Here is a 19248-nt window from a genome sequence, read left to right on the forward strand (position 1 = left end):
TGTCCCTGAAAGAAACATGAACTCATCCTTTTTTGTGGCTGCATAGTATTCCATGGTGTATATATGCCACAATTTTCTTTATTTAGTCTATCTTTGGTGGGCATTTGGGTTGGTTCCAAATCTTTGCTATTGTGAACAGTGCTGCAATAAACATACGTGTGCATGTGTCTTTATAATTGAATGTTTTATAATCCTTTGGGTATATAATCAGTAATGGGATTGCTGGGTCAAATGGTATGTCTAGTTCTAGATCTGAAGGGATGATCTTTAATGAGTTGAGGGTCACCTAGAATAGAATTAAACTGTGGAGAGCAAATGGTTGGAAACGCAAGGAGAAACCTCGGAGAAGATGCCAACACATCCTTGATCTTGTAGATAAGACGCAGGTAAGAAAAAGTTTGGATAACATGGTTAATAAGATTGTGGTAACAGATAGGACTGAACTTTGCACTCTGCAAACAGTGTACATTTTAAAGTGCTCTTGGAATATTTAGAAAAATTAATCATCTGTTAAATCTGAGAAAAAAAACCCAAACGAATGCATTCCAAAAAAGCAGACATTGTACTGGCTGCAATCTCTGGCTTCAAGTAAGCATAACTGAAAATTAATTTTTAAAAGCTTAAGTGAACAACCATGCAAGAGAGACTCCTACCACTTGATAACTAAAAAGAAAATAAAAACCAAAAAAACAAAAACAAAAAACCCCAAAAGGGCTGGGAATGGTGGTTCACATCTGTAATCCCAGCACTTTGGGAGGCCAAGGAGGGCGGATCACCTGAGGTCAGGAATTTGCGACCAGCCTGGCCAACATGGTGAAACCCTGTCTTTACCAAAAACACAAAAATTAGCCAAGTGTGTTGGCACATGCCTGTAATCCCAGCTACTTGGGAGACTGAGGCAGGAGAATCGCTTGAGCCCGGGAGGCAGAGGTTGCAGTGAGCTGAGATCACACCATTGCACTCTAGCCTGGGCGACAAGAGCTAAACTCCATTCAAAAAAAAGAAAAAAAAAAACCCGAAAAACCAACCCCTAAGTCTTAAGTTGGAGTGCTGCCAGAATACACTATTTTAAGATGACGACGACGTGGTCATGGAGACAAAGGCAGAAGTTTAAATGATTACAGAGAAAATGTGCTTGACATTTTACTATAAAAATATAGAGAGAAATCACAGAAATGAGATGATGAATATTGGAAATAATAAATTAGCACAGACAAACTGAGTAGAAAACAAATAGAACTGACAAAGTAAAACAGCTGGATCTTTTAGAGCTATGCTGCTCACTAGGGTGGCCCCAACCCATGTGAAAATTAAATTAGAAATTCATTTTCTCAGTCACAGCAGCCAAGTTCCCAGTGCTCAGTGGATGGTTAGTGACTACTGAATTGGACAGTATAGATACAAAACTTTTCCATCATTGGGCCAGGCGTGGTGGCTCATGCCTGTAATCCTAGCACTATGAAGCTGAGGCAGGCAGATCATGAGGTCAGGAGTTCAAGACCAGCCTGGCTAATGTGGTGAAACCCCATCTCTACTAAAAATACGAAAATTAGCCAGGCGTAGTGGCGGGTGCCTGTAATCCCAGCTACTCGGGTGGCTGAGGCAGGAGAATTGCTTGAACCTGGGAGGCGGAGGTTGTAGTGAGTGAGATCATGCCATTGCACTTTAGCCAGCCTAGGCAACAAGAGCAAGACTCCATCTCAAAAAAAAAAAAAAAAAAAAAGAACCCTTCAATCACTGTATCACTGCTGTAAGTTTGTTGGACAGTGCTGTTTTAGAGGGAAGAATCAATAAAATAGAATAACTAAGACAAAGGAGGAGGATAGAACAAATATTGTATATTGTATATAAAATTAAGATTGAAAACAGGTATAATTGATTTATTATTGATTGATTGAGACAGAGTCTTACTTGGTTGCACAGGCCAGAGTGCAGTGGTGTGATACCTGCTCACTGCAACGTCCGTCTCCTGGGTTCAAGTAATTCTCCTGCCTCAGCCTTCAGAGGAGCTAGGATTACAGGCACACACCGTCATGCCTCACTAATTGTTGTACTTTTAGTAGAGAAGGGGTTTCACCCCATTGGCCAGGCTGGTCTGGAACTCCTGACTTCAGGTGATCTGCCCACCTTGGCCTCCCAAAGTTCTGGGATTAAAAACAGATGTCATTTAAATCCATAGAAAATTGTAAAGACAGCTCTACTAACAATTTTGGAAATATTAAGAATAACTTCATTTACTGATTTAAGTGTTACTTTTATTTAGATTGTTTCTCGTTACCCGAAATTGAGGCTCTGAATTTGCCTCAGAGAACAGCTATGCCTATCTCTCATAAGCTGCACTCTCTCATTATCAATAATTTCTAAATAGCCTATAAAATGTATATGGACTCAAAAAGCAGCAAACATAAGTAAGTTGAAACTCAACAACCTTTAAAAAGTTACTCCTGTACTAAATTGCATAAAATGTGTACTACCTACATGAATGAGAAAAACAAACAAACAAAAAACTTCCAAAATGTGCCCAACAAGCAGGGTTTTTTGCACCTTACCACGAGTAGCTTTCTGGAGCAAGCTGGGGTGGTTTGAGGTGTGACTTGGCAATCACAAACACAACCATTTTTTATGTAGAAGTGTTTTTTTTTTTTGACAAGGTCTCATTGTGTTACCCAGGCTGGAGTACAGTGGCACGATCCTAGCTCACTGCAGCCTCAACTTCCTAGGCTCAAGCAATCCTCCTGCCTCAGCCTCCCAAGTAGCTGGAACTACACTCGTGTGTCATTATGCACAGCTAATTATTATTATTATTATTATTATTAAAAGAGATGAGGTCTTGCTATGTTGCCCAAGCTGATCTTGAACTCCTAGGCTCAAGCAGTCCTCCCACCTCAGCCTCCAAAGAGCAGCCTCTGTATCTTGAACTCCACACCTCAAACCCAGGTTGTCCACATCTAAGCACCTGTCTTTTCGGTTTGCTGTTTCTCTCACGAGTCGTATCCAGTTGCCCCAGGTGGAAACTTGGGCATGATCCAGTAGATAAGTCCCGACAACTCCACCTCCCCGATGGCTTCAGAAGCCAGCCTCTTCTTTTCTGTTTCCTCTGCCTCTCACCTTCCTCATCCATCTACCATAAGCCAGAAAAGTGACCTAAGTATGAATCTGATGATGTTCTTTCTGCCTGGCGTCTTTCTTTGGCGTCTCCGTTGGGGTAAAGTCCAAGCCCCTTGGCTCCCTGTCTTTCCTCTCTGGTCTAATCTTCTGTTCCTCTCACCCTGTACTTTGCCCTTCATCAACTCTGAACTGTTTATAGTTCTCTGAACGGAGCCTGAGTGATTCACACATTTGCACGTACTGTTCCTCCCCTGCTGTGATAAAGCAACAGTCACCTAACCCCCACACCACCCCACTGCATTTTTTTTTCTATAAGATTTATTATGCGCCTACTGTGTGTACAGCTCTGGGATGTCATAATAAGCAAGACAGACACCATCCTTCCCTTCATGGGGCATATGTGTCTTGTGCATACTAGAAGGGCAGGGACAGGGTCTCCATCCATTTCTGCATTCCAGTGCCAAAAGGGTGCCAGATCTGGGTGGCCTGGGGTAGGGAACAGGTAAACATAACTCACAGTGTAACGCCATGTTACAGCCAGGCGGGGAACCTCAGGCCTGTGATCACAACACATCTGGAAGCCAAGGTGGGAGGACTGCTTGAAGCCAGGAGTTTGAGACCAGCCTAAGTAACATAGAGAGACCCCCCCAACACCTACAGAAAAGGAAAAAAACAAAATAAAACAACAACAACAACAACAACAAAAAACCTGTGCACAGCACATACTGCTGTAGTCCTAGCTCCTTAGGAGGCTGAGGTGGGAGGATCACTTGAGCCCAGGGGTCCTAGAGTGCAGTGAGCTATGATGGCACCATTGCACCCCAGCCTTGGCCACAGAGCAAGACCCTGTTAAAAAAATAAAAAACACCAAACCAAATCAAACAACCCCCCCCCACACCAAATTCCATGATATCACACCCTGTTCCCAGTCTGTCTGGGAGACCTGGGTTCAAGTTCTGGCAGAGCTGGTTGTTGGCAAAGTAGCCCTTGTATGCCTCAGTTCCTTCAACTCTAATGGGGATGATTGCTTGAATAATTGAGTTAATATGACCTCACGGATGAATTGGACCATGTGTGCTGCAAACAGAATACACATTTTAAAGTGTATTCAGGCTGGGGCAGAGGCTCATGCCTGTAATCCCAACACTTTGGGAGGCTGAGGCAGGAGATCACTTGAGGCCAGGAGTTCTAGACCAGCCTGTGCAACATAGTGAGTCCCTATGTCTACAAAAAAATAGAAAAAATTAGCCAGGCATAGTGATGCACGCCTGTAGTCCCAGCTACTCGGGAGGCTGAAGTGGGAGGATGGCTCGAGCCTGGGAGTTTGAGGCTGCAGTGAGGGATGATCACTCCACTGCACTCCAGCCTGGGGCGACAGTGAGAACCCCTGCCCCCTGCCAAAAAAAGTGTATTTATGGGGGTGAATGTTAAATGAGAATGTGCACTTGCTGCCTTGGTTTACTGGAACTGCAAATTCACTGGGGACATACAAGTTTTCAAATGCATGGGGAACATTTGGCTGGAGGTCACCCCAAAAAGGTAGCCTGTGGATTTTAAGAATGTATTTGTGAGTATGGTTCTCGTTTTTCTGGGCGAGTGGTGGGTGAGAATACAGGATGCACTGGCCCGGGGAGTCCAGAGATGCGGACCCTCCCTCCTGCAATGTGGGGAATTTTTCTGTGTGACCCTCGTGAGCCGCTGCCCCTTTGTGGGCCCCTCCCGAGGGAGGCCTGGGGTCAGGGCGCCCCTTGGCCGTCCCGGGCGCTGCCACGCAGTGACCCGATCTCCTCCCGGGCACACGCCCAGCGCCTCGTGCAGCCTCAGCCACCCCGGTGCATGCTTGATGCGCCCTTGCACTCTCGGTTTCTCCTTTTCCGTAGCTTTTTCCAAAGTTCCAACCGTGGCAGGCTCGCCCTGCAGGGTCTGCAGCCACGAGGGGCCCTCCCAGGGCGCCCCCTCCTCTGGCCCCAACCGCCTAAAGGCGGCCACTGCCAGATAGCGAGTCCGGGTAGCTGGGCCCCCCGACCCCGCACACCCGGGGGGCGGGGCCAGCGCCGCGGCAGCACGCCCGCCCATTGGCTGAGCGCGAGGGCGGCTCTGTGGCCGCCGCCACTGCCGGGCCTGGATTCTCCGGAGCGGAGCGCGCCCCGGCCTTTGAGCTGCGCGAAGGCCTCTAGCTCGAGGGGGCGGGGCCTTCACTGCTCAGGGTTCCCTCCCTCGCCCCTGTGCACACAGACACACTTGCAGACACACACCCCCATCATGGACACAAACACTCCCACTCCCACACTCCCGCCATGGGGACACACACACACACACACACACACACCCACTCCCACATTCCTACTCTGGAACCGACCAATCCTGGGGCTGTTCTAGCGAGGTAGCTGGGAGGCCCCTGAGACCCCGTCTCTTTCCGGGCCTCTACGTGCGCGGTATTTCTCCGAAGACATCCGCAGCATGCAAAGGGTCCACAGGGACTCACTCTCTCCCCACTCACTCACTCGCTGCCTTACTCACACACTCTCTCTTGGAAAGAGCAAGGCTGCGGCTCCCAAAGCGGGAAGGCCCCCCCGGGACTCCGTTCCCTTTGTAGCCTCTGCACGCGCCGTATGTCTCCAAAGACCTGCGCGGTTGGATTCCAGAGGCGTGCGCGTGTTGGGCGGTATTGTCAGGTAAGGAAAAGGGGCGCTTCCTCTTTTCAAGGACACGTGCTCCTGCGGTCGTCGCTGCTGACCACCCAGCTGTCAAAAGTTCACTCCTTTGCCTGCCCCCAACCCCTGCCCCTCCGCCATTAAATCATTTACTAGATTCCAAGGAGAGGAATTTGGCTCTGGGGACTCGAACCGCTGAGGTCAGGGTCCGGAGCAAGTGTGGGAGAGAAAGGCCTTGAATGGAAACAAAATAAATTACTTTAAGGAGTTTATAAAATTCACACTCATAGGGAGAGCCGCGAGGCCCTGTGGTGAATGTACCAGCAGGCCCATGACGCAACTGTTCCGTTTGGAAATTTCTGGAAAGCAGTAATTTTTGAATCATAAATCTTGAGTGTTTTTTCTTTCTTTCTCCTTTTTTTTTTAAACGACAGGCTCTGGAAAGAATGTAACAAAATGTTATTAACTTATGTGGGACTATGGAATCATTTAATGGTGGTTTCTGGTTTCTGTTTTGTTTTTACCACATACCTTCTTAATTAAGGAAAACTCAGACTGATTTCAACTTAAAAAGGGAGGCAAAGAAAAAAGTGTCATGAGTGTCTGCATTTTTGTTCGCAAGTCATTTAACAACACAGCGCTGCATCTCATCTGCTATTTTTCTGTCTTTTAACCTTGCTTTGGATAAATTGGTCACTTTTTGTTTTTGATGTAGTTTTAAGCTTACAGAAAAATTGCAAGATTATATCTAGATCGATCAATTGTTTACCTTTTATCCTAGTTGTTCTATTATCTCTAATATATATATGCACACACCTTATATACGTTTATTTCCCTGAACTATTTGGGTCAGTTGCAGGCATGATACATATAGCTTAATTCTTCAGTGGATATTTCCTAAGAAAGTTCTCAGGCTGGGCGCAGTGGTTCACGCCTGTAATCCCAGGACTTTGGGAGGCCGAGGCAGGTGGATCACCGGAGGTGGGGAGTTCGAGACCAGCCTGGCCAACATGGAGAAACCCTAACTCTACTAAAAATAAAAAAATAGCCGGGTGTGGTGGCATGGGCCTGTAATCCCAGCTATTCAGGAGGCTGAGGCTGGAGAGTCTCTTGAACCTCGCAGGTGGAGGTTGCAGTGAACCGAGATCGCGCAATTGCACTCCAGCCTGGGCAAGAAGAGCGAGACTTAATCTCAAAAAAAAAAAAAAAAAAAAGAAGGAAAAGAAAACAAAGTTAGTTCTCTTATACAGTGAGGGTATTAGTACCATGGTCAAAATCAGGAAATTAATATTGATAGTCTTTTGATCCAGTGTCTTCTATAATTCTCATAAGTTGTCTCAATATTACCTTACGTAGATATTTTTTTCTAGTTGAAGGTTCCAATCTAGGATCACACTTTGCTTTTGAATGCTGCTGACTCCTTAGTCTGCACAGTTCCTCAGTTTTCTATGTCTTTCACAACTCTGGAATTTTTTTTCTTGAGTAGCAGACTCACTCTCTGTCACCCAGGCTAGAGTGCAGTGGCACCATCTTCGCTGACTGCAGTCTCCGCCTCCTGGGTTCAAGCGATTCTCCTGCCTCAGCCTCCCGAGTAGCTGTGATTAACGCCCGGCTAATTTTTGTATTTTTAGTAGAGACAGGGTTTCACCATGTTGGCCAGGCTGGTCTCAAGCTCCTGACTTCAAGTGACCTGCCTGCCTCAGCCTCCTAAAGTGCTGGGATTGTGGGCCAGAGCCACCACGCCCAGTTGGCAAAGACAATTTTAAGATAAACTTTGTAAAAGCTCTCACCGATGGCTGTCAGCTGTTTTATGCGGTCATTATTAGAATATTTGGGAGTAGAATCATGCAACTGATCAATAAGATTGTTTATTGTCTAACAGAGACTTTTAAAAAATGTATTTCCAGGCTGGGCATTACAGCTTATACCTATAATCTAAGCAGTTTGGGAGCTTGGGGAGAGCAGATCACTTGAGCCTAGGAGTTCGAGACCAGCCTGGGCATTATTGTGAGGCCTCATCTCTACCAAATACATACGTATATACATACCAAAATTAGTCGAGCATAGTGGTGGGCGCCTGTAATCCCAGCTACTCAGGAGGCTGAGGCAGGAGAATTGCTGGAATCCGGGAGGCAGAGGTTGCAATGAGCTGAGATTACACTATTTCACTCCAGACTGGGTGACAGTGAGATTCCATCTTAAAAAAGAAAAATCATCCATGCCGTTATGGGATGAGCATTTAATTTCTTTTTATTGCTGAGTGGTGTTTCCTTGTATGGATGTGCCACGGTTTATCCCTTCTCCAGTTGAGGGACATTCCTTGTATGGATGTGCCACGGTTTATCCCTTCCCCAGCTGAGGGACATTCCTTGTATGGATGTGCCACGGTTTATCCCTTCCCCAGTTGAGGGACATTCCTTGTATGGATGTGCCACGGTTTATCCCTTCCCCAGCTGAGGGACATTCCTTGTATGGATGTGCCACGGTTTTATCCCTTCCCCAGTTGAGGGACATTCCTTGTATGGATGTGCCACGGTTTTATCCATTCCCCAGTTGAGGGACATTCCTTGTATGGATGTGCCACGGTTTATCCATTCCCCAGCTGAGGGACATTTGAGTTGTTTCTAGTTCTGAGTGATTATGAATGTAGCCATTATCAGCATTCAAGTACAGGTTTTTGCATGAACACATGTTTCCATTTTACCTGGGTAAAACCCTAGGAATGAGATTTCCAGGTTGTGTGGTAAGGATAAGAAGCATATGCTTAACTTTATTTTTATTTTATTTATTTATTTTTGAGACCGAGTCTCTCTCTATTGCCCAGGCTGGAGTGCGGTGGTGCAATCTCAGATCACTGCAGCCTCTGCCTCCTGAGTTCAAGCTATTCCTCTGCATCAGGCTCCAGACTAGCTGGTGTTACAGGAGTGCACCACCACACCTGGCAATATGTTGCATTTGTAGTAGAGACTCCTGAGCTCACGTGATCCTCTGGCCTCTGCCTTCCAGCATGCTGGAATTACAGGTGTGAGCCACTGTGCTGGCCCATATGCTTAACTTCATTTTTATTTTATTTTATTATTATCATTATTTGAGATCAAGTTTCGCTCTTGTCACCCAGGCTGGAGTGCAATAGCACCCAGCGATCTGCGCTCACCGCAATCTCTACCTCCTGGGTTCAAGAGATTGACAGCTTCAGCCTCCCGAGTAGCTGGGACTACCCACCACCATGCCCGGCTAATTTTGTATTTTTAGTAGAGAGGGAGTTTCACCATGTTGGCCAGGCTGGACTTGAACTCCTGACCTTTGGTGATCCGGCTGCCTTGCCCTCCCACAGTGTTGGATTACAGGCGTGAGCCACCATGCCTGGCCCATATGCTTAACTTTATAAGAAACTGCCTGGCACAGTGATTGACACCTATGAGCACAATGTGAGGCCAAGGTGGGAGGGTCACTTGAGGCCAGGTTCGAGACCAGCCTGGGCACCAAGCGAGACTCCATCCCTACAAAAAATTACAAAAATGTGAACTGAGTGGGCTGGCCCATCCCTGTAATCCAGCTACTTTAGAACTGGGGCCACACAACGAGAAAGAGAGAGAGAGAGAGAGAAAGAGAAGGAAAAAAGAATGGACTGCTGGGGCAACACATGAGAAAGAAAGGAAGGGAGGAGGGAAGGAAGGGAGGGAGGGAGGGAGGAAGGAAGGAATCACCAAAGAAAGAGAGAGAAGAAAGAAAGATAAAAATCCTCAAAGAAAGAGAAAGAAAGAACGAAAGAAAGGAGAGAGAAATAAAAATTGCCAAAGAAAGAAAGAGAGAAAGAGAAATTGCCAAACTGTTTTCCAAAGAAAGAAAGAAAGAGAGAAATGGCCAAACTGTTTTCCAAAGCAGCCATCCCATTTTGTATTCCCACTGTATATGTCTCTTTCCCTTCTCCACAAATGAATTAGACTCTTTAGACGTCGTGGTTCACCCTGATGCTTTTCAAGTGAATGCTCTCTGAGTAGCGATTCCAACTTCACAATGCATAGAGCAATCTCCGTTTCCACAGCTGCATCTGATTCCCCTGCCGACCCACAGGAATTTATTTACCCAGTCTTCTATGTCGGATCTTTAGGTTGTTTTCTGTCTTTTGCTCTTGTAAACACAAATGGCTCAGGTCTGACAGGGCAAAGAATATCCCTGTCCAGGCATCAACGTGTACATTGCCTCTGTTGTCTGCAGGGTAATTCCAAGGAGCAGAAATACTGCTTCAAATTGCACTTGCCTCTCAGTGCAACGTTTCTTCCTTTGCTTTGAACCGAAAAGCAAAGGAAACTTTGCTCCCTGAAGCAAACTGGTGTTTCTGTGGATCCCTCTGTCTGGGGAAGGTGTCTTTTAGTGGGGACATTGGGACATTGTTTTGCCTTGGGCGGGTCCACCAGAGAACTCTGACAGCAATCTCCTTTTCCCTCCATCGATTTATTTAGCTTTGAGTCTCTGATCTTCTCAACAGTGTATAGTGAAAAAGCCACTGGCAGGTGAATGTTTCAGGAAGGCGATGGTCGCTTCTATTTGCTCACCCAGGAGCTTTTGGGACGTTTAGGGAGAATTGGGGGAAAATTGGGACCAGCAGCTCAAGGTAGCTCTGAAGGGGAGAAGACGGATGGACACAGAACTTGCATTTCTGGAGAGAGGAGGTCTGGGGAGATGTTCCCTACACACAGCATGCACGTGCGTGCAGGTGTGAAGCGGTGACAGCTCCCGGGTGGCTTGGCATTTTCCTGAAAGTCTGCCGTCTTCCCGGGCAGACACAGCCTGGGCTGCTGATTGTCCCTACCCCAAACTAGAATCTGGGCAGGAACCGACACTCGGGCTTGATAAGTGTCAATGTAGGGGATCAGGTCAGGGACACAGTTAGAGGAAAGTCAACCCCGTCCTCCTCTGGGGCTGGCTCTAATCTTGCATGACACGTGGCTCTCACCATCTTCACTTTGCGGTCTGTCTCGCCAGAAGAAGCTGCTGGTTTGTGGCTGTGACCTGGGCTGGTGTCATGACCTGGGCTGCTTGTGACTCCCCTTCTTTCCTTCTTTCTTTCCTTCTTTCTCTCTTTCTTTCTTTCTTTCTCTGTCTCTTCTTCTTTTTCTCTTTTCTTTCTCTTTCTCTCTGTCTTTTCTTTCTTTATTCTTTCTATCTCTTTGTCTTTCTTCTTTCTCTGTTTTTTCTCTTTTCTCTTTCTCTTTATCTCTTTTTCTTCTTTCTTTCCTTCTTTCTCTCTTTTTTCTTTGTCCCTTCCTTTCCTTTTTTCTTTCTCTATCTCCTTTCTTTCTTTTTGTTCTCTTTTCTGCTTTCTTTCATTTTTTTCTTTCTCTTTCCTTATTTCTTTCCTTCTCTCTCTTTTTCTTTCTTTCTCCCCCTCCCTCCCTCCTTCTTTCTTTTCTGTCTCTCTCTCCTTCTTTCCCTCCTTCTTTCTCTCTTTCTTTTCTCTCTCTCTTCTTCCTTCCTTTCCTCCTTCTTTCTCTCTCTTTCCTTTCTCTGCCTTTTTCTTCTTTTTAGAGATAGGGTCTTTCTCTCTTACCCAGGCTGGAGTGCAGTGGCACAGTCATAGCTCACTGCAGCCTCAAACTCCTGGGCTCAAGCCATCCTTCTGCCTCAGTCTCCCAAATAGCTGGGACTACTGGCATTTGCCATCACATCTGGCTAATTTTTTTATTTTTATTTTTGTAGAGACAGGGTCTGGCTATTTTTGCCCAGGCTGATTTTGAACTATTGGACTTAAGTGATCCTCCCACGTTTGCCTCCCAAAGTGCCATGACATGCTCAAGCCACTGCACCTGACAGGCTCGTGATTTTCATGTGGAGTTTTTCACATTCTCTCCAACAGTTCATATTCAGAGGAACCAGCATGGGGAGCAAGAGCACTTGGGAAGATCCAGCGCCAGTTTAGAGACCTCCCGCTCAGCTAGGAGGTGCAGTGTATTGGAAAGACCAGCTCCCAACATATCAACGTGGGTTTAAGATCTCTCAAAGTGATCGCGTGGTCGGTCAGAAAGAAAGAGAGACAAGGACAAAGTTTTCCTTAAAGCTGGGCCAGGGGAGACACCACGTAAAGCCGCTCCGTAGATGTCTAAAGTTCTCCTGAAAACCTCAGTTTTTTATTATGCTCTTTCAGTAGGGGAGGGGGAGCGAGGTTATACAATGTTCCAGTGATAATTATGCAAAAAGAATACATTTGCCAAAACTGGTGCACAAAAATCACAACGTGGTATTATAGAAGCAGAACAATGTAAAGATAACTTTCTGTGTGTCAGCATAGAAATCATACACCTTAGCAAGATTGTAGGTTAAACACAAACTTATGATCGTCAGCAAGAACATATTGGGCTCACAGCTATGGGGGAACGGGATCTGACACAGGACAACCAGCCTGACCACAAAGCTGCAAGAGGAGGGGGCCTCCATGCAGGCCTGGAGGAGCGGTGGGAGAAGGACATTTTCATCCTTATCTCAACCACAGAGACAGACGCCCCTCATGTGTCCATTTATAGGCTCTCCATAAGGGTCGCATTCCCTTTCCAGGGCCATGATCAATATGCCTTTCCTGGGAAAGGCATCTGGGTAATGAGCCTCTCCATTACACGTCCGTGTATAGGCTTTCTGCAATAAGAAGCCCATTACACGCTGTCATCTCTCTCTGGCAGTCAAGCTACGTGGTTAGTCCTTTCACAGAGTTCCTGTTTTTACCGGAACAGCTCAGCAGAGCCAGAGTTACAAGTAACATCTCAGCATTTCACATTATTCTTCATTTTCTCAAATATAATCGATAGAGTAAGTAACAAGCATCGCAAAGCAAATAACTCATTTCGGGGAAACCAAATTCTAACAGAATTTACAGGTTAAAAATCAACAACAATTTCTTCTTGTTATATCAGATTGCTTGGGTTTTGCCAATTCTTCCAGAAGGCTGGGGTCACTCAGTCACCACCAAGGGGTCCACAGTATTCCCAGCAGCAGTGGCCACCCTGAGTGGCTTTTTTTCCTCTTTCTTTCCTGTCTCTCTCTCTCTCTTTCTTTTTTTTTTTTTTTTTGAAATGGAGTCTCACTCTGCCTCTCAGGCTGGAGTGCAGTGGCACAGTCTTGGCTCATTGTAAACTCCACCTCCTGGGTTTAAGAGATTCTCCTGCCTCAGCCTCCTGAGTAGCTGAGATTACAGGCATGCGCCACCACACCCAGCTAATTTTTATTTTTAGTAGGGACAGGGTTTCTCCATGTTGGTCAGCCTGGTCTCGAACTCCCAATATCAAGTGATCTGCCCGCCTCAGCCTCCTAAAGTTCTGGGGTTACAGGCATGTGCCACCATGCCCAGCTGAGATTATCTTTTCTCTGAGATGAAAATAATTTGCAGCATATCTGTCTGTAGGTTAGCACTAATTTCCATTAGTCTAGGCTCTAACAGAAATAGTAAAATCGGCCAAGTGTAGTGGGTCATGCCTATAATCTCATCACTTTGAGAGGCCAAGGTGGGCAGATCACTTGAAGTCAGACCAGCCTGGCCAACATAGTGAAACCCCGTCTCTACTAAAAATAGAAAAATTATCCTGGCATGATGACAGGTGCCTGTAATCCCAGCTATTCAGGAGGCTGAGTCAGAAGAATCACTTGAACCCCAGGATGCAGAGGTTGCAGTGAGCTGAGATCGCACCACCATACTCCAGCCTGGGCAACAGAGCAAGACTCTGTCTCAAAAAATAAAAATAAATAAAATAAATAAAATAAATAAAATCAATTACAGGTACATTTCACTAGAGCAGGTTGGTAAACTATCTGGCCTATTGCTGGCTTTCATTTATTTTTCATTATTATATTTTAAGTTGTGGGAAATTAAAATATATTTCATTATTATATTTCATTTATTCATTTATTTTACATTATCATATTTTAAGTTGTGGGAAACTTACATGTGCAGAACATGCAGGTTTGTTACATAGGTACACATGTGCCATGGTGGTTTGCTGCACCCGTCAACCCATCATCTACATTAGGTATTTCTCCTAATGCTATCCCTCCCCTAGCCCCTCACCCCACGAAAAGCCCCAGTGTGTGATGTTCCCCTCTTGTGTCCATGTGTTCTCATTGTTCAACGCCCCCACTTGTGAGTGAGAACATGCGGTGTTTGGTTTTCAGTTCCTGTGTTAGTTTGCTGAGAATGATGGTTTCCAGCTTCATCCATGTCCCTGCAAAAGATATGAATTCATCCTTTTTTTAGATACATAAATAAACTTTTATTAGACTCAGCCATCCCTCTTCACGTACGTACGTCTGTAGCTGCCATCATGCATCATGGCGGAGTTGAGTAGTTTCAACAGACACCACGTGTCCTGCAAAGCCTCAAGTATTTGCTTGTGGTCCTTTACAGAAAAAGCTGACCAACTCCTGTCTTGGAGAATGAAGGAGCTCAGATGGACCTACCAGACAGGGCTGTAACACAGGATCGCAGTCTCGAAGCCTCTGGCCTTGTTTGCAATGGTCGGATAATTTTTCTTCTTCGCATTGTCTAGGCCGGAAGGCTTATGTGTTTGAGAGGTTTTGTTAAGGCAATTGATGACCCTCTGAAGTGGCTCCAGCCTAGGAAATAAGCCCCTTCCTGTCCTAGTGTGTGTCCTTGCCAGAGCGCTGGGACTCCGTGGGCCCAGATTATTGTCGTCTGCTTTGTAGATTGCTTCCTTCAATTGAATTTCAACCCGAAGTTTCCCACAGACAGACCAGCGCTAACGATGATAGTTATGATAATTATAGGTACCCCTTGTCGCTGATTTCTATCAAGCCTAAAAATATCTGTATCAAAGAATCTGATGTGTTACTGACATCCTGTTTATTTTTTGCAACAACTGTAAGAAGGAAACAAGGGACTCTTATTAACAATCCCCCGCTTTCTTTTGGAGACGGAGTCTCACTCTGTCGCCCAGGCTGGAGTGCAGTGGCACAATCTCGACTCACTGCAACCTTTGCCTCCTGGGTTCAAGCGATTCTTCTGCCTCAGCCTCCTGAGTAGCTGGGATTACAGGTGTGTGCCACCACACCTGACTAATTTTTGTGTTTTTAGTAGAGATAGGGTTTCACCATGTTGGCCAGGCTGGTCTCGAACTCCTGACCTCAAGTAATTACCCACCTCAGCTTCCCAAAGTGCTGGGATTATAGGCGTGAGCCACTGCTCCCGGCCCCAAGATAATTTTCAAGAGTGATCCGTGCCATAAGGAAAATGTAATGAGATAATGTGTTAGCTCATGAATTCAGAAGGAGGGGCAACTTCTGCTGGAGAGGTCAGGGAAGGTCTGTGTAAGGTGTCGAGACTTGAAGGGTGCAAAGGAGCCAGTCATGAGGGGACAAGGGACCAGGGTGCTCCAGCCAGGACAGCTTACGCAAGGTCCTAAGGCAGGGCTGAGCCTGGGTGTGTGTGGGTGGGGGGAGCAGAAAGGAGGCCAGCATGGCTGCTGCCTGGGGTTGGGAGAAGGATTTAGCAAGACTGGCAGGGATTAGACCCACAAAGCCTGTAGGGAGGCTGGTTTTATTCTCTATGCCTGTACTGTCTAGTGTGGGAGATGGTAGTCATCTGTAGCTAATTAACATTGGAACTGTGTCAGGCACGGTGGCTCACACCTGTAATCCAGCACTTTGGGAGGCTGAGGTGGAAGGATCACTGGAGCTAGGAGGTCAAGACCAGCCTGGGCAACATAGGGAGACCCCGTTTCTACAAAAAATTAAAAACTTAGCTGGAGATGGTGGTGCATGTCCATAGTTCAGCTACTCAGGAGGCCAAGGTGGGAGGATCACCTGAGCCCAGGAGATTGAGGATAGTAATTGCATCACTGCATCCTAGAGCCTGGGCAACAGAGCCAGATCCCATCACACACACACAAAAGAAATCATTACACATTTTATCCCTGTGACAAAATAGCACATGTACCCCATAAATAGGTAAAATATTATTGTATCAATTTAAAACTTTTTAAAAATGTTAAACTGAAATTAAAATGAAATACAGTTAAAAGTTTGGTTCCTTGGTAAAAATTGTAACCCTGGTACACTGTTGATGGGAATATAAAATTGTGCAGCTAGGCCAGGCGTGGTGGCTCACACTGGTAATCCCAGCACTTTGGGAGGCCGAGGCCGGCGGATCACCTGCGGTCAGAGTTCGAGACCAGCCTGGCCAACATGGTGAAACCCTGTCTCTACTGAAAATACAACAAAATTAGCCAGGCGTGATGGTGGACACCTGTAATCCCAGCTACTCAGAAGCTGAGGCACAAGAATTCCTTGAACCCGGGAGGTGGAGGTTGCAATGAGCTTATATCTAACACTGCCCTCCAGCCTGAGTGACAGAGTGAGACTCCATCTCAAAATAAATAAATAACAAAGAATAAATCCCATATTATTCTAGTTACAGGAGGTCCCTAGAGTCGTCAGATTCACAGAGACAGAAAGTAGAATGGGAGGTGCCAGGAGCTGGGGAGGAGGGTGTGTGCGAGTGTTTCATGGGGACAGAGCTTCTTTTGGGAAGATGAGAAAGTTCTGGAGATGGGTGGTGGTGATGATTGCACAGCCATGTGAAAGTGTGTAATACCACTGAACTATACACTTAAACATGATTACAATAGTGAATTTTATGCTATGTGTGTTTTACCACAATTAAAAAAAAATCGGATTTCCTAGTTGTACTAACCACGTTCAGTAGCCACAGGGGAGAAGTGGCTACTGTGTCGGACGGCCCAGATAGAGAACGTTTCTGTCATCGCAGAAAGTTCCATCGGACCGTGCTTCTTGTATATGGATGTAGCTTCTGGGGCCACTTCTGTTCCCTGAGTTTGGCCAGTGGGATCCACTGTGCTGAGACTCACAGTCTGAGGATTTGGGGTAAAGAACACTCCCCAGCTTTCTTTCTTTTATTTTGTTTTTGTTTTGAGACAGAATCTGGCTCTGTCACCAAGGCTGGAGTGCAGTGGCATGATCTTGGCTCTCCCTGCAAACTCCACCTCCAGGGTTCAAGTGATTCTCATGCCTCAGCCTCCCGAGTAGCTGGGATTACAGGCGTGCACTACCATATCTGGCTAATTTTTGTATTTTTGGTTGAAATGGGGTTTCACCATGTTGGCCAGGCTGGTCTCAAACTCCTGACCTCAGGTGATCCACCGACTCGACCTCCCAAAGTGCTGGGATTACAGGCATGAGCCACCGCATCCGGCCACATTTGCATGTTTCAGTAATTCACAGGTCTCCTCCATTAGACCTTGTGCTCCCAAAGGCAGGGGCTGCGGCCGCCTCTTCCCCCATGCTGGCTGCAGTGTCTAGCTTAATGCAAGCAAGTATCTGTCGAAGCAATCAGTGGTTTGGGGGCAAGTTACTTAACCTCCCTGTGCCTTGGTTTCCCTTTTTGTAAAATATTTTTTTTTAATGAGATAACAATATATCTAGTTCACATTTGGGGTGCAGCAGCATGCTGGAGTTGGCTTGCTAGAGCCGATGGTGAAATTTCCAGGCCATTTTTGAGCTACTTGTTAAACATAGATATTCATAAAAATTACATAAACCTACAATTAAACAAATTACATTAAAATCAAAGGTTTTAAAATTAAAGATGTTTAAGGGTTTTAAAAAATAGTAAATACTCAACTTACCACCTCCTAATACATTGGATGCTTTCCTGTCATTCATGCTGTTGAGGGTATTTACTCCTTTGGTGTCAATAGTAGCGATACTTTGTATGTGCTTATAAATACTATTTAGAAGAATGCTACTCTGTATCTCTTGCCAGCTCTGTGTTTAGTAACTTTATGTTGGTAGCCTGAAATCCACCACTGGCAGGAATATTTACACCATGGAAATTGGCAAATGCTGTATAAATCTGGGCCCCTCTGCCCCCCTCCCCCAGGCAGCAGTTAAACATTTACAGGCACACCAATCGTTCGGAGGCTTAAACCAGTGAATAGATGGCTCTGGCACGTGGCTAATGATGTAGAAGAGCCGTTTTTATTGTTAGTATTTTGCTTGGCTTTCACTGTCTGGTCCAGAACTGCTGCATAGGCAGACAGGAATTAGACAAAGCCACTGACCAGCTGTTTTATTTTTTCTTCCTCCCTCTCTCTCTCTCCAGTTTGCCCGACCATCTGTAAGTCACACGGCTGCACCGCAGAAGGCCTCTGTTGCCATAGTGAGTGCTTGGGCAACTGTTCTGAGCCCGGTGACCCCACCAAGTGCGTGGCCTGCCGCAACTACTACCTGGACGGCAGGTGTGTGGACTCCTGCCCGCCCCCATACTACCAGTTCCAGGACTGGCGCTGCGTGAACTTCAGCTTCTGCCAGGACCTGCACTACAAATGCAAGAATTCGCGGAGGCAGAGCTGCTACCAGTACGTCATTCACAACAACAAGTGCCTCCCCGAGTGTCCCTCTGGGTACACGATGAATTCCAGCAAGTGAGTCCTGCATGTGGGTCTCGGGGTGCAGCCAAGAGAAGAAGGAACATGTGGTTGGTTGTGAGGGTACTGCCTGTTAAAACTGTGTGCAGGCCGGGTGTGGTGGCTCATGCCTATAATCCCAGCACTTTGGGAGGCCGAGGTGGGTGGATCACCTGAGGTCAGGAGTTCGAGCCCAGCCTGACCAACATGGAGAAACCCTGTCTCTACTAAAAAAATAAAAAATTAGCCAGGCGTGGTGGCGCATGCCTGTAATCCCAGCTACTCGGGAGGCTGAGGGAGGAGAATTGCTTGAACTCGGGAGGCGGAGCTTGCAGAGTTCAGATCACGCCATTGCACTACAGCCTGGGCAACAAGAGTGAAACTCTGTCTCAAAACAAAAACAAAAACAAAAAATCTGCGTGCAAACCCAGGATTCACTGGCTGTGGGTGAGGTCTCTGCTTTCAGATGTTACTTTTGCCCTCTGTTTTGGTCCTGGGCTTGGGAGCAGGAGTTGACTACCTTTTTCTCTAAAGGGCCAGATAGTATATATTTCTGGCATTATACATACCATTCTTTTTTTTTTTTTTTTTTGAGATGAAAGCTTGCTCTGTCGCCCAAGCTGGAGTGCAGTGGCATGATCCTGGCTCAGTGCAACCTCTGCCTCCTGGTTCAAGCGATTTTCCTGCCTGAGCCTCCCAAGCAGCTGGGACACAGGTGCCTGCCATCATGCCTGGCTAATTTTTTGTACTTTTAATAGAGACGGGGTTTCGCCATGTTGGCCAGGCTGGTCTGGACCTCCTGACCTCAGATGATCCACCTGCCCTGGCATCCCAGAATGCTAGGATTACAGGTGTGAGCCACCGCACCCAGCCTGGCATTGTGCATCCCAGTTCTAAGCTTTCTGTGCTTAGCTTCAGAACAAGAAAAAAGCATAAGGTCAGAGTCCTCGGTTTTCCCTAAAGTCCTCCACGTGGCCTGTCCTCACTGAGGTCGCTTCATCATTGTCACATCAAGGATATTGCCAAGGTCTTTCGTTCCTTCCCTGACCTGTAGCCTGGTA

At 46.4% G+C, this 19248-nt stretch overlaps 1 protein-coding gene across 4 annotated transcripts in view; it reads left to right on the forward strand.

Moving 5' to 3' along the window:
• INSR (insulin receptor) overlaps positions 1–19248 on the forward strand; it is a 155990-nt gene that overhangs the window by 75700 nt on the left and 61042 nt on the right. For all 4 annotated transcript variants that reach the window (XM_064381999.1, XM_064382000.1, XM_064382001.1 and 1 more), the window contains exon 3: positions 17884–18205. In XM_064381999.1, the coding sequence (XP_064238069.1) occupies positions 17884–18205 (322 nt within the window). The remainder of the gene's footprint in view (positions 1–17883; positions 18206–19248) is intronic.

Source organism: Aotus nancymaae, unplaced genomic scaffold (assembly GCF_030222135.1).
Source record: "Aotus nancymaae isolate 86718 unplaced genomic scaffold, 86718_ANA_hifiasm-v0.15.2.pri h1tg000028l, whole genome shotgun sequence".
NCBI classification, from domain to species: domain Eukaryota; kingdom Metazoa; phylum Chordata; class Mammalia; order Primates; family Aotidae; genus Aotus; species Aotus nancymaae.